The sequence below is a fragment of the Struthio camelus genome, chromosome 3, assembly GCF_040807025.1.
Source record: "Struthio camelus isolate bStrCam1 chromosome 3, bStrCam1.hap1, whole genome shotgun sequence".
In the NCBI taxonomy this organism is placed as follows: domain Eukaryota; kingdom Metazoa; phylum Chordata; class Aves; order Struthioniformes; family Struthionidae; genus Struthio; species Struthio camelus.
Genome location: NC_090944.1, coordinates 129,775,310 through 129,790,864, shown reverse-complemented (window position 1 = coordinate 129,790,864; position 15,555 = coordinate 129,775,310). Strand labels below are relative to the sequence as shown.

Genomic DNA, 15,555 nt, shown 5'->3' with positions numbered 1-15,555 from the left:
ACCCCAGGAACTGCCCGTTCCTGCAGCCTCTGTGCCCAGGCAGTGGGGTCACTGCTTCATTCGGACATGTGTCTGATCTGAACAGAGCATTGGGCTATTTTGGATGAATGCAGGGCTTTGGGTTTTTTTATCGCACATATGGCATAAATCTCCTCCTACCTGTGATGGCGCCTTTGGATAATTGCCACAAATTAACAGACACTCCTCTCTGCCCCTCCTTTTTGTTTTTAAGCGGTGTGAGTGTTCATTCAGCCGTGTTAACTAACTATGCTGGTTAATACAAACCACCAGGTTTAGCTGTGACCTCCTGGAAAGAATGGATGGAGCTGCCTCACTCAATTGCTTTTCCTTCTGTGAGATGTGTTACCATTCTGCACGACCTTTATTTTAGCATCTTCACAGGGAAGAGGAAGGTTTTATGAGACTCCAGGAGGCAAGGTGAACTGGGAAACGAGTCAGCTCTGCAGTTTTGTCACGTGATTACTGGTTGCCAAAACTGGCTGCATAATCCAGACGACATTGGAGAGCCAGCTGGATGGAAGCTAACTAAGGCCAAGCAACAAATAGTGCTTGTAGATGGAGCAAAAGAATTACAGCCCTGACTGAGAACAAAAAATTCCCAGGCAAGGCACAGTTTGCTGGGTGAAGTAGTATCTTTTATTAGAACAACTAATAGAGTTTGAGAAATTAGACACAGTTTGGGGCTTGCAAGCTCTTCTTTGATCTGAACAAATGAGGGCTGATAATACAGTGATTTCTTTAGGTTTTGGTCTGCTCCTGGCTATTTAGTAATGAACCGTAACCAAAAGCATGATTTTACCATGGTAACACAGTGAAATTTTACTGGCCTTTTGTCTAGAATGGCATCTTTGCTACATATGTTGCAGGCTGCATCTGCAAAGTGACCACCATGAATGCTATACTCGCCATCACTCTGGAACAGAGACCAGTGCAGACGGTAGCCTCTTGGTGGCTGAGAAGCTTGTTAGGCGGTAGGCATCCATCACTGGTACTCTGCAACAGGAACCAGTTACTAGTAAATCTCCACATGACGCCTAAAGTGCCAGTGTTGTTCCCTGCTGCAATTGCTGGTGTTTATTTTTGGCAGCACAGCTACCAGGCGTTGCAATGCGTTCCAGCAGCCCGAGGGTGTTTGGGCTGCAGGCACCCAGGCAAGGAGTGATGATCACCATCATTTCCTACCAATCATGCTACGGCACTGTTTTTCTCTCTCTGATATTATACATCCTTTTGGAGGTGTTATCAAAATGGAGAAGAAAGGCGGATCCCTTCAAGAACCTGTATCTAGACATAAAGCCAGAAAACAGGAGAGTTCAGACTTTACTACGTGAAAGAAGGGTAGTTAAGATAGTGACTGTCTAACAGTTGATACAAATGTATATTTAGAGCCAAGGAATATATTATACAACCATTTATGCCTCAGACTCATCATGTTTGTCCGCACTGCAGTAGAGGCTGGAACAGAAGGCAGGTTGCCAGAGTCAAGACTGGAAGTGAGCTTCTGCAGAAGAAACAAAAGGAAAAGGCCAGATCTTAGATCTTGTGGAGGAAAAGCTGCAAAATTTATCTAATTAAGGAATGTGGAACTAGATCAAGTGAGCTAAGGGCATTGATTTGCCCAGCAGGAGAAGAGGAGAAGTCAGAGATGCATGAAGAAAACCAGAACAGCAGCGTGGGGAACAGGGTCGGAAGGGCTCAAGAGGCAGGTATAGTGGTGAAGTCACATGCTGTGGACAGGTCACGGATGATAAGAGTAGTATAGGTCCTAAAGTTTGAGTGAAGATTTATACTACCTAGTGAAAGCTGTTGCAGTGATGAAGTGATGAAGGAGACGTGAAACTAGATTGGTTAGACTAAAGCATAGAGCTGAAGAATCAGAATTCGTATCATCTTTATACATCCCTGAAAAAATGCAGTCTAGTTCAAAATATAATTACTTGAAACTACTGCAAAACTGCTGCAGCTACAGTTAGCAGAATCTGACTGCCTGTTTTTAAGATGGGTGGGTGGGTGGGTGGGTGGGTGGAGAGCTAGCAGGGTTTGGCTTTGGAACTCACCCCCTTTCTTCCTGCCACAATCAGATTTGGTCACGATGAAAAAATGGGCTTTGTCTTCAGCTGAAGCCTTCATACACATTAATGTTTTTAAATAACGGATCATGCAGATCCTAATATGGGCACTAAAAACAAAGGCTATACAAATAAATACCGGGAAAGGGCCCACAACTTCCTGAAGACCAATAGCCAGATTTCTTTCTGCATGCCTTTTACATCCTGTTAATGATGTGACACTTTTTCCCCAGTAATGTCCAAGACACATACTGCATTAATCAGATAATGTAACTTTCCATGATCTAGCCTTAAAAAATGTAATTTAACTTTTTTCCGTTCCCTCTCTGACTCTCTTTGACAACCAAATTATTCCTAATGGTTTCTCCAACCCAATAAATTTGGCAAAAGTTATTATATTATTCTCAGAGCAATGTTTGTCACTTAAAGCTGTGAAGAATTCTCACGGCGTGGGTACCTGCCTGAACTTTAATTAAGACCTTGCTCTCTCAAAGGCATACCCATGTTCCTTACCGCACTCAAAGAAGTAATGTTGTGAAAGCCAGTGGGACTATGGACACCAGTACAGTTAAACGCACATATATTTTAAGGATTTAGGTACCAGAGCATGGTACCCAAAAAAACAGCCTTGTGCACAAATGGCAGCATTTTCTTTCAACTTTGCAATGAGTGCATGGTAATTAATAGGCATATCAAATGTGTAGTGCTAGTACAAAAAATTAATATATTTTCAAGTCATACAAAAATGAGATACCAGTTTCCCTCCTTGCCCCTTGTGTGGTACTTTCCCCATGATGTAGCGCAGATCACATTCGATACAATTTAAGACAGCTTGCTGTTTTGTTGTAGTTGCAGGTTGAACTTGATCAGGAGTATCAAGACAAATTCAAAAGACTGCCTTTGGAAATTCTGGAGTTTGTACAGGAAGCCATGAAAGGGAAAATCAGCGAAGATGGAGACCACAGTTCTGCCCCTTCTTCCCTGGCATCTGACAGTGGAAAATCAAACCATAAACCTCTGCAAAGTGAAGAGGAATTGGAAGAAGATAATCCAGAAAAAGTGTTTGATACTACTTTTTAATTGCCCAAGCACCCATTAATGCGCAAGGACCCACCACTCCCAAGCTGCCCGTCGCTGCTTTTCTGACGTGAGCTGCCACTGAACAGCTTTGGAAGGCAGGAGGAATCTGTATTCCAGTGCACACTTCCCAAAAGGAACATTTTATAAAAGTATTGTGCAAAGGTCTTCATTCTCATTCTTCATGTTATTATTATGCTAAAGCTTAGCACAGTTGTAATGGGAAAAGTAACACGTTAACCATCCTCTCCTTTTTTTCTCTTGGCCAATTTACAATGGGTAATTTTCTGGCCATGTTCACTGTTAAGAATGTTTAATGAAGACCAGTGTATTGTACAGAGACAAATGTGTGCAGATTTCCTTTTGAAGTGCCAGTGCAAAGTGCTCCAAACTAATACAGATCCTAGAGAATATTACAACAGTACTTAATTGTATTTGTTTCCTCCTTTAGAACTGCACCTTGACAGCTGTACCACCATTCTACATTTGCACTGAAACATTTAATCCTTTTTAGCTTTGCAAGCACTGGTGGCTTGCTGTCTCAATATTATGTTTATCATATGGAAAGAAATATATTTGCTGCTGAAAATACTTGGAACTGTGGAGACAAGAGGAAAACAAAGAAAAGAACTTTGTCTAGAAACTGTCTGTGTCTGTGTACGTTTGTGTTTGTTATAAGATGTGAGTGCAGATAAGTTTGTGTGTGTGTGTATACACACACACACACACACACACACACACACACACATATATATATGTGTGCACACACATACATCTATATACACGCACGGCACGTTTCTATTTGAAGTCAGCATGGTCTCTTGGCCAAATGAAAAGTTTCAGGGATACGTGAATAGAGAATCTTTATGGAAGCTAACATCTGGGTTATACTGATATAAGATTATCATTGAATCATAAAATTCTTTTTGTGGTGTTAGTGTTGTAAATCAAAGTAGTTTTAGAATATAAATTTGATATATATTTTGCAGACTCAAAAGTATTGATTTTAAGTATCATATTTTAAGCTTACTGAATTTGATAGGATTAAAAAAATGTTTAGGACTACAGTATTTGAAATTTAACAGAATCTTCCATTATTTTTAAGAATGAGGTTCAGTTTTATTAAGGTCTGAAATATAAAAGCAAAATATAAAAACCTGATCACTGTTATTTAAAATGTGTATTAATCCATTTAACTGACTTCTTAAAATAAGAACAATCAAAGTTAATGTACTGTATGATATGCATGAAAGAAGTAACAGCACATTTTCAGAAATTTATGTAAGATAAAGAGAGACTTGGTCCAAGTCAGGATATTTGGAAAGGTAAAGACATGTTATTCTCTGGCATCCCGTACTAACAGAAATAGGAATTATGAAACGCTACAGATGGATTCTCATTTGTACCCAAGCCGTTGTACAATGCTAAAGGCCTTTCCCTCAGTAACGTAGTGAAAAGGCATCGTAGGGTAAATGATAAATTAGCTCAAAATATGTAGATTTTCATAGACAGGCTTGATCCTGCAAACTCACATAAATGATTTATCCACACACAGTGTACCACTGGACTCGGTGGAACTACTCTGGGTAGCAGTGTTCACACGCATGTTTGCAAGATCGGGGCCTTACCTTGTATTAAAAAGCAAACAGAGGAAGAAATCAGTTACATCGCCAGGCATTGTAATGCATCGTAACATTTAAGTTACTTTACTTCCTTTCCCTCAGGATTTTAGTATTTTGACGAACTTATTTTATTTAAATTTAAGCAATAAAATATAAATCAAGCTTAACTTTTCAGTTAAATAACTGTATATATATATAAGTTCAAATCTTGGAAAACAAACAGTATTTTGATGTTTCTTTTTTAAGCTTAGAGCAGAAAGAGAGAAAAAGTGCACATTGTTTGGAGATCATATTTTGGATTAAACTATTCTGATTTACGATGATGAAATTAGTGAACATAAAATTCAAAAATCTGTTTTTCACCTTAATGTTAGAAAAGGGTAATCCTCTGTAAATCATTATTTTGCACTTTGAAATCGATATTAATCATTCATTGAAAACTTAGAGGGTCAAGATGTAATGCTGCATTTTATAAACCACAAATTACATATTGTCTAAATTATTAAAAGAATATGCTAATAGCAGTGTTCACAATAAAACTGAGGACTATTGCATTACAGAAATCATTGTACAGTACAGGCTTTTAGGTAAAATCTTAGCTCCTTTGAATTTCAGCGCTACGTTCCCATGGACTTCAGCGGAGCCAGGACTTCACCACAGTCTTCAAAGAAACTTGGGCAAATACCAATTAATCTTTTATTTATATTTAAAAAAACTCTACTGGTTGGATTAAGTATACTATCAGCTGTAGTCATTTTACAGTACGTTTGTATTTGACCATTTACTGTACTCACATTTTTTTATATCTGTACAGTGCCACTTTCTGCAGGTGTAAGGTAGTTGTGTAATACTGTACATCTTGCATTGTTCAAACTATTTCAGTGAAACAGCTATCATTTAATATTGATATTACTTGAACTAGAGTAAGATAATGAAAAAGGGTCTTTATGATGTGCAAGTCTTGTGCCTTTTATGTATTTGCCTTGTTCCGTGTTGAATGTGTGGAAATGCTGTATTGTGAACTTTCTGCTGTATAGAATAGAGCTGTCTATATTAAACTAGGTTGTGCACTTCAGATATCTTTACACTACTGAAAATAGCTTGGTTTTGGCAGTATAAACAGAATTTTAAAAATTCTAAGGAAGGCCAGACATTTTAGATTTAACATGTTCATAATTATGTTAATTAATGCTCATGTATTAGCTAAACATTCACTGAAATATAACTAAAGGGACATCATTGCTTGCCTTTCTTTGAAATCAGTGTTGCTCTTGTACATTGTATTAATAGTGTCTGTGATTGATTAGTCTTTGATGACTTGCTTTCCAAGTAGGATGAAATACTTCAGTTAACATGTACATATTTTTTGGTTTCTCAATCTATGATTGTTTCAGAGGCATAATTCACATTTTTGTAAAAATTCTATGCAATTTTGTGGCATGATGTTTCTTCCACTTGTAATTTTATGTGCTTACATTACAGATCCAAAGGACAAATAAAAATTTCTTAACACAAGATGGTTGTTTTCTATATTGGTTGACTCAGAAGTGCTTGTTGACTCGCGAGACCATGCTGACCGTGAAGCACTTCCGCTGAGCCCCTTGCTCACAAGCAGGGCAGCGGCACAAGAAGTCACTGAATCTGCCCTGCAGGCTCTTGTGTGTACAGCAGTGACAAGAGGGCAGCCAACAGAGGCAGCGAACAGACGCAGCAGTTTGCGCAGCAGTGTCTGGGCTCTGCCTGGGCCTTTTGTGGGCCTTGTTGGAAGTTGTGGAGACTTTCTGGGGACCCCCGAGGAACTAGACGGTGCTTGCTGCTAGCAGGAAGGGAGAGCTGGGCAAGGACTCCTGCAGGGGACCTTGACTTAACTTCTCCTGGGAAGTTCTAGCTAGGTGGGGCTGCTGCTAACGAGCTCTCTGGGCTGCCCTGGTCAGAGGGAGGTGGGGCTTTTGTTTCAGGTGGCTCCTGATTGGGTGGGTCAAGCACCCTTGTGAGTCACTGCTAGACAGAGGCCTATATAAGAGCCAGGCCAGAGCACAGCTCCCAGAGTGCAGCCAACAGAGGCAGTGAGCAGATGTGGCAGTTTGTGCAGCAGTTTGCCCAGAAGGGCACCAGAAGGCAAAGAAGGCACCTCTCCATTTTGCACAGTGGTGTGTCCTTCCCCGGGGCGTGGTGATGACACGCCGCAGAGCACGTTCCCCAGTGGCTGCTGGAGGTGCTGCATCAGCTGTGTCTGAGGCTTCAACCCAGACAGACCCTCAGACAGCAGATGCAGCTCTGCAGGTGTCAGGCTGCAGGCAGTGCCTGGGGCCTCTCTGTGGGGCCTGGGCTGACAGTCAGCTCTCCTGTGTGAGGTGTGCTCTGGTTGACCAGTTGCGTCACCAGATAAAGGAGTTACGGGAGGAGGTTAGTAGGCTGCGTAGCATCTGAGAGGATGAGCGGGAGACTGACAGGGTGTTCTCGGAGACTGTTCAGCTCCGGGAGTCCCCTTGCCCCCACTGCAGCGGAGTTGTCGGAGGGCTCAGCACCGTGTGTAAAGGTGCATCATAACGCTGTTGAAGAGGGCTGGAAGCTGGTGACCTCTCGCAGAAGGAGAAAGGCTCTTGCTCCTCCTCAAGGCTTACCCTTGAAGAACAAGTTTAGCGCCCTCCAAGCTGAGGAGAGGCTGGGCATGACTTGAAGCGAGGCAACTGGCCTGGCAGACCCTGTGCCGTGCAGGAACCCCCGGAAGAAGCGGTGAGTGATTGTTGTGGGTGACTCCCTGCTGCAGGGGACAGAGGCACCTGTCTGCCGACCTGACCTCTTGTCCAGAGAGGTTTGCTGCCTGCCAGGGGCTCGAATAAGAGATGTCGTGGAAAGACTGCCAAGGCTTGTCCACGCATTGGACTACTACCCTCTGCTGATCTTCCATGTGGGTGCTAATGACACAAAAGGCAAACTGGAAACCATCAAACAGGACTTCAGAGCTCTGGGAATGGTGGTGAAGGGTCTGGGAGCCCAGGTGGTTTTCTCCTCAATCTTGCCTGTGAGGGGAAAGGACAGGAGGAGGAGTAGACGAGTTTTCCAAGTTAACAACTGGCTGCGCCGCTGGTGTTGGCAACAGGGCTTTGGTTTCTATGACCGTGGGACCCTGTTTGAAGATCAACAGCTGACGGGGAGCGATGGGACCCACCTTACCAAGCGGGGCACGCGTGTCTTTGCCAACAGGTTGGCCATCCTGGTAAGGAGGGCTTTAAACTAGGCAAGATGGTGGAAGGGGAGTGGTATAGTGGCAGGAGAGTCAGTAAAACACCGTTCAAGTCAGGATGCCTCCAGCGGGTGCATGCGGCCAGGGGAGACAGCATGCAACATGGCTATGGAGGATCCTCTTGCACCTCTCCTGGGAAGCTTGCATGCTTGACTGGCTCTCTGAAATGCCTGTATACCAATGCACGCAGCATGGGGAATAAGCAGGAAGAGTTAGAGCTCTGTGTGCGGTCACGGGGCCATGATCTCATTGCAGTGACAGAGACATGGTGGGATAGTTCACATGACTGGGATGCTGTCATGGATGGCTATGTGCTTTTTAGGAAAGACAGGCCAGGAAGGCGAGGTGGTGGAGTTGCCCTTTATGTGAGGGAGCAGCTAGAATGTATGGAGCTCTGCCTCGGGGTGGATGAAGAGCAAGTGGAGAGCCTATGGGTAAGGCTTAAAGGGCAGGGTAACATGGGTGACACTGTTGTGGGGGTTTACTACAGGCCACCTGATCAGGAGGAAGTCATCGATGAGGCCTTCTACCGACAGCTGGAAGTAGCCTCACAATCACAGGCCCTGGTTCTCATGGGAGACTTCAACCACCCTGACATCTGCTGGGAAGACAGCACAGCTAGGCACAAACAGTCCAGGAGGTTCCTGCAGAGGATTGATGATAATTTCTTGACTCAGGTGGTGGAGACGCCAACGAGGAGAGGTGCAATGCTAGACCTTGTACTAACGAACAAAGAAGGTCTAGTTGGAGAGGTGAAGGTTGGGGGCAGCCTTGGCTGCAGTGACCATGAGATGGTGGAGTTCAGGATCCTACGAGAGGAGGGAGCAGGGCAATGAGTAGGATTGCAACCCTGGACTTCAGGAGAGCTGACTTTGGCCTCTTCAGGGACCTCCTTAGGGGAATCACCTGGGGTAGGGCCCTAGAAGGAAGAGGGGTCCAAGAAAGCTGGTTAATATTCAAGCATCACTTCCTCCAGGCTCAAGATCGGTGCATCCCTCTGAGGAAGAAGTCGAGCAAAGCGGGCAGGAGACCTGCCTGGATGAGCAAGGAACTCCTGGCCAAACTCCAACAGAAGAAGGAAGTGTACAGAATGTGGAAAAGGGGACAGGCCACTTGGGAGGAATACAGGGACGTTGTCAGAGTGTGCAGGGATGCAACAAGGAAGGCTGAGGCCCAGTTGGAATTCAATCTGGCAAGGGATGTCAAGGACAACAAGAAGGCCTTCTTCAAATACATCAATAGCAAAAGGAAGACTAGGGAAAACGTGGGCCCGCTGCTGAATGGGGCGGGTGCCCTGGTGACGAAGGATACAGAGAAGGCAGAGTTGCTGAATGCTGCCTTTGCTTCCGTCTTCAATGCTAAGGCCAGTCCTGGGGAATTCCAGACCTTGGAGACAAGAGAGGAAGGCTGGAGAAAGGAAGACTCTCCCTTGGTGGAGGAGGATCAGGTTAGAGATCTTTTGTCCAAACTTGACATCCATAAATCCATGGGCCCCGATGGGATGCACCCACGAGTGCTGAGGGAGCTGGCGGATGTTATTGCTAGGCCACTCTCCCTCATCTTTGAAAGGTCCTGGAGATCAGGAGAGGTGCCTGAGGACTGGAAGAAAGCCAAGGTCACCCCAGTCTTCCAAAAGGGCAAGAAGGAGGAGCCAGGAAACTCCAGGCCTGTCAGCCTCACCTCCATCCCGGGAAAGGTGATGGAACAGCTCCTCCTGAAGGTCATCACTAAGCATGTGGAGGACAAGAAGGTGATCAGGAGTAGTCAGCATGGATTCACCAAGGGGAAATCATGCTTGACCAATCTGATAGCCTTCTATGACGGAATGACTGGCTGGGTAGATGAGGGCAGAGCAGTGGATGTTGTCTACCTGGACTTCAGCAAGGCTTTTGACACTGTCTCCCATCCCATCCTCCTAGGTAAGCTCAGGAAGTGTGGGCTGGATGAGTGGACAGTGAGGTGGATTGAGAAGTGGCTGGATGGCCGAGCTCAGAGGGTTGTGGTGAATGGTGCAGAGTCAAGTTGGAGGCCTGTGGCTAGTGGTGTCCCCCAGGGCTCAGTCCTGGGCCCAGTCTTGTTCAATATATTCATCAATGACCTGGAGGAAGGGACAGAGTGCACCCTCAGCAAGTTTGCTGATGATACAAAACTGGGGGGAGAGGCTAACACCCCAGAAGGCTGTGTTGCCATTCAGAGGGACCTGGACAGGCTGGAGAGGTGGGCGGAGAGGAACCTCATGAAGTTCAACAAAGGCAAGTGCAGGGTCCTGCACCTAGGCAGGAATAATCCCATGCCCCAGTACAGGCTGGGGACTGACCTGTTGGAAAGTAGCTCTGCCGAGAAGGACCTGGGAGTGCTGGTGGACAACAAGTTAACCATGAGCCAGCAGTGTGCCCTTGTGGCCAAGAAGGCCAATGGTGTCCTGGGGTGCATTAGGCAGAGTGTTGCCAGCAGGTCGAGGGAGGTGATCCTGCCCCTCTCCTCAGCCCTGGTGAGGCCCCACCTGGAGTACTGTGTCCAGTTCTGGGCTCCCCAGTACAAGAGAGACATGGCACTCCTGGAGAGAGTCCAGCGGAGGGCTACCAAGATGATTAGAGGGCTGGAGCACCTCTCCTAGGAAGAAAGACTGCAAGAGCTGGGCCTGTTCAGCTTTGAGAAGAGAAGATTGAGAGGCGATCTCATAAATGTGTACAAGTATCTGAAGGGGGAGTGTCAAGAGGATGAGGCCAGCCTCTTCTCCGTGGTGCCCAGCAACAGGACAAGAGGCAACGGGCAGAAACTGAACCACAGGAAGTTCCATCTGAACCTGAGGAAAAACTTCTTCACTGTGAGGGTGACAGAGCATTGGAACAGGTTGCCCCGAGAGGTAGTGGAGTCTCCTTCCCTGGAGATATTCAAAACCTGTCTGGATGTGATCCTGGGCAATATGCTCTAGGTGACCCTGCTTGAGCAGGGAGGTTGGACTAGATGATCTCCAGAGGTCCCTTCCAACCTAAACGATTCTGTGATTCTGTGTGATTCTGTGACAAAGAGAAATCACACGTGCATGGACATCCCTTCCCAGGAAAAAGGTGTTATTTGCTGGTGTTCTGAAGCAACAGAAAACGGAGCAAGGACAGGCTTTTTTAGAGCAGGTCTTGCATGATTTTCAGCCATAGCTGTAAGCTACATGGACAACCTAACGGAGCCTTACTTCTCTTCCATTGCCCCAGCTGTTTTGCTAATCACACGTGCAGTTATGTCAATACTTTGAAATGAACATTTGCCTTCCAGTGAGAGCTTTGAAAAATAAATCTATTCCTGTGGCTTTTGACCTGCCTTTCCTATTTAATTTACAATGTAAAAAATAAATCTCTGGGAGAAGAGATAAGCAGACCTATTAATCCATTGTACTATGAGATATACCTATTAAATATAAATTGTCCCCAAAGCAGTTAGACTCAAAATGCTTACTAGCAAAGATGTGGGGAAATCGGGGCTGAAGAAACGCATGGACATGGCACTCTGTGAAAAGAGGGAAGGAAGGAGGAAGCAGAGCTGAAAGTCAAGGCCATGAAATCAAAGGAGAGAGTAGGAATAGGACAGAAATGGAGACAGGGGGAAGACAGCAAAAGAAAAGAGGAATAGATGAATAAATGGAGAATAACTCTTCTCCCCAAAACAGGAAGAAGCAGGGTGTGAAATCATCCAGGATCAGGTTTGCTGAGGACCCTTTAGCAAACTGCCCTTCCCAGCAGCAGGAGAGCAGTAGAAGCAGAACGGACCCAGGGGGACCACCAGGCTGGAGTGACTTACGTAGATGGGAGGAGTAACAGCCGGTGAGAACAAGGGCAGCAAGGTGCTTTGAAAGGATGAGAGGCAGCTGAGTGTGAAGGCTGGAGCCCAGACTTGCAAGCTGACTTAAAGTTAGCAAGATAAAAGAGGGGTCGTGTCCTGTCCTGTGCAGTGCAGCTGCAGGGACACTTCAGGAGGATGAAGGGGGAGACCTCAGGAAAGGGGAGGGCAGGTGGTAATGACAAGCACAGCGAGCACAGTGGGAAAAGTCGAGGAGGCCCTGGGAAGGACTGGGAAATAACCCGGGGTCCCCTGGGGCTTGGTCGCAGAGTTCTCACAGTTGATGGAGGAGATGGCCTCGGCCCATGTTGTGCTTAGGCCACAGGAGACTCACTTGGCTGCTGAGGAGAGAGGGTGACAGGCTTGAATGTGTGGAAGAACTATTTGGAGGCTGACCAAGGGGAAGATGGTGTCTGCTGAGGCCGGGCAGCAGGGTCAGAGCTATGTGCTTGCGCAGCTGCAGCTGCTGGACAAAGCAGGCCCGGTTCATTGCAAAAACTTAAAGAGGGTCCTGCAAATGCTCCTGGTGACAGCCACAAGAAAGACAGTCCCACCATAGCCACCAAATCTACTGCTATCAGTTGGGGAAGGTGGCCCAAGACTCTGCTTTGCCTTCAAAGTGAATGTTTTAGTAACTAGCTCCAGTGCTGGGTTCCAGCAGGAGTATATGCTCCCAGCTTCATGGATCTCCCATTGGTTCCCTGTTGGCCACGCAGCATCCGGATGAGGGCTGGAGGGGGCCATGATCCAGCTGAGATGTTGAGGTGGCTGTTAGAGCACACAGCTGAGCAGCACAGGGTAAGCTTGAAGCAGGCTGAAGGGCTGCAGAGCCAGATGTCTTATAACCTGCCCGTGCACTGAAACTGCTAGGAAGTCATTTAAAGGTAAGCAGCAGTACCTTTGTGCATTTAAGCCCCTCTTCACTTCTTCCAGGGAATATATTATACCCTTGGACTTTAGGACAGCTCTGAGCATGGAAACTGCACAAGTAAAATCTACCACCCCTAGCTGAAACCAGTTTCAACTGCTAACATCAGGTCAGCATTTCTTAGGGGCAGATGAACAGCTGGGTTCAGTACCTTCATTTGGTTTGTATGGGCTGTTATCCACAGACCTCTTACTTGCTCCAGTAACTATATAGGGAGTCAAGGAACCTGATATTGGATCTGAATTATACTTCCAGCACCTCCACTTCCAGCAACAGGCATCTAAGAGCCAGGTGTAGCAGTAGTTAATTTGAAAACAGTTAAGTTGTCTACCAGATTTAGCCTTAATCACACATAAGAGACACCTGAATGCCAAGTGAGATTGCTTCTGTGATGCTGCCGTTTCCTGCTGAATTGAGACTATTAACCTCTGCCTCTCTTCCTTGCTCTTCCCAGGAATAATACTTGCCTAAATGCACACAGTGGATTAGCTTGGCCATCATTACCACTGGTTCCTCTTTAGAGGCAGGGCTCTGGCTTTATTCTTTTCTTTAGGGCCTCTTGATGGTTTCCTATGCAAGTAAGAAATATCTGCTTAGTGAAAGGGTCGATGCAGGAAACAAAAGCCACATACAAAAAGCTGCAGGTGAGTCTCACTGGCAAAATTAAGGAAGCTAATTGTTGAAAAGCATTCTGAGATTAAAAAAAAAAAGAACTCTAAAGAAAGAGACTCTCCACTCAGTAGGAGAGGGGCTGGGGCAGTGGGGGGGATTGCTGTTTTTGATATGCTGTAATTCCTTTATGCTTCTTCTAAGTGTGTGGGTCTAGAGGCTCAATTCTTAGGTTCTTCGGAACCAATATTGCAGATATTGCAGATATAGCATGTATGTGCTAAGCAAGGAGGATCTTAGAAATTCTAAGCTGGAGAAAATAAGTGTTCAGTTTACAAAGCATGGAAACAGCAAAGAAGAAAATACAGGAGGTAATCCATTAGCTGTTGTATAACTGATATGATTTTAAAGGCTTTGGTTCTGTGGGATGGTAGGCTGCAAAATGTGGTGAAAAGAATATGCTGTGTCTTACTGTGAGAGGGGTGCTAATCATCTTGGCTGGGTGCTAATTGGAGCAGGGAGAATGTCTTTAAGTAACGTTGGAGGAGCTAAGCTCTAATTAGGAACAAATTGGGACCGACTTGACAGATGTGAAGAGAATAAATCTAAAGCCTGCTGCTGTATCAATGGTAGGAGCCTGGCTAATGAGCAGGATAGCTTGGAAACTTCCATTGCTGAAAGCTGTAACATAATTAGTGTTACTGAACTGGAATGGGATAATTGGGGTGTTCAAATAACTGATTATAACCTGTGTAACAGGGATCAAATGAGTTTAAAAAAAAAAAAAGAAAAAGTGGTTCTGTTCTTCAAGATGGCTTGTTTTTGTTGGTAAATGTAGCTGCATTGATCTAATCTACCAGTGACAACAGAACTAATGCATGCCTTGATGTATAGGGGCCTGCAAGCACCACAGGTGACTTACTTTCAACCGTGTAATGGATCAGAAGAGTGAAATATGCTGTCTAGGTTTTGCTTGTCTTTTCAGAAAGGTGCAGAAAAGAGCCTGCTCTACAGCCCTGCTAATATTGTACATTGACCCCTGTATATTGACTTACCCCTTGTTTTTTTCCTAGTTTTATTCCTGGCTGCATGAAGGCTAGTGCTGGTTCGGGGAATAGAGGGGAAGAGCTTGCTGGAGAGAGTGGGAGAGGGTAGGAGATGTTTTGACAGCCATGGCCTGCACCTTTCCCTGCCTCTCCTGCCTGGACCTGAAGCCTCAACTAAATAAATTTCTGGGGCCAGCACCCGGGAGCCAAGAGGGATGCAGTGTCTGTAGCACATGAGGCAGATGGGATGATCTAACAGGATCTCCTGGCCTAACTCTCCATGAAACTTGTCACAATGTCTTGCTCCTCTTAGAAGTTTTTCCCATGGGGCACTTCAAAGGTGATCGCTCAAGACTCCGATTCCCTTCGAAAAGGCTTTGCAGTGTCCTCTTAATTGCCAAGATCAGTAAAATAATCTCGAGCGTGGTCTATCAGGTTCAGTCGTGTGGGACACCTCTTGCAAAAAGAGCTGCCTCTCTCCAAGGATGTAAATCAGTAAAACTGGCATCACAGGAGCTCTTAGTAATAAAGCAAGGAAGGAAATCAATCCAAGTACTCTAGCAGCTCACCACCAGTGGAGCAGAGCAGATAGACTCTCTGGCTGATAAATAACCAAAGCTAAGAAGTCTACAGTGAGAAGTCTCTCTGACTCATCACACTGTGGTGTCTCAGCCTCGGGAACAGCTGGGGACAGAGAGTAGGGGCAGAGGAGGCTGATGCTTGCAGCCATTTCTGTCCAAGGGTGCAATGGTCTTGCTGGAGGTTTCAGTTTCTCGAGCGTCCCTTCCCACCGAGAGGAAACACCAGGCTTTACTGATGCAGATGGACTCCTCGAAGCAGGAAAAAACCTGCATTCCCTTTGGTAAATAAGTATTATGCCCCGCTTTCACTATACTGCTGTAAAATGCTCCCTTTGATCTAGAAGTGTTACCTGTGCTGCCCAAGAAGCTCACCAAGCTGTTCCTACAGTGGAAGGCTGTCTCTATTTATGGTTAAAGAAGACTGTAGCGGCCTCTTCCTGCAATTGCTCCCTCTGCATGGGAGGAGAGTGAAAAATAGAGCCCTGTCCCCTTTCTGGATGGGTGTTTTTCCTGATGCACAT

At 45.6% G+C, this 15,555-nt stretch overlaps 1 protein-coding gene across 2 annotated transcripts in view; it reads left to right on the top strand.

Moving 5' to 3' along the window:
* The window catches only part of PLCB1 (phospholipase C beta 1), a 448,697-nt gene extending 442,393 nt beyond the window's left edge, over nucleotides 1–6,304 (top strand). For both annotated transcript variants that reach the window (XM_068940306.1, XM_068940307.1), the window contains one exon: nucleotides 2,940–6,304. In XM_068940306.1, coding sequence (XP_068796407.1) covers nucleotides 2,940–3,170 — 231 coding nt within the window. In that variant the 3' untranslated portion in view covers nucleotides 3,171–6,304. The remainder of the gene's footprint in view (nucleotides 1–2,939) is intronic.
* Nucleotides 6,305–15,555: the final 9,251 nt, after the last annotated feature.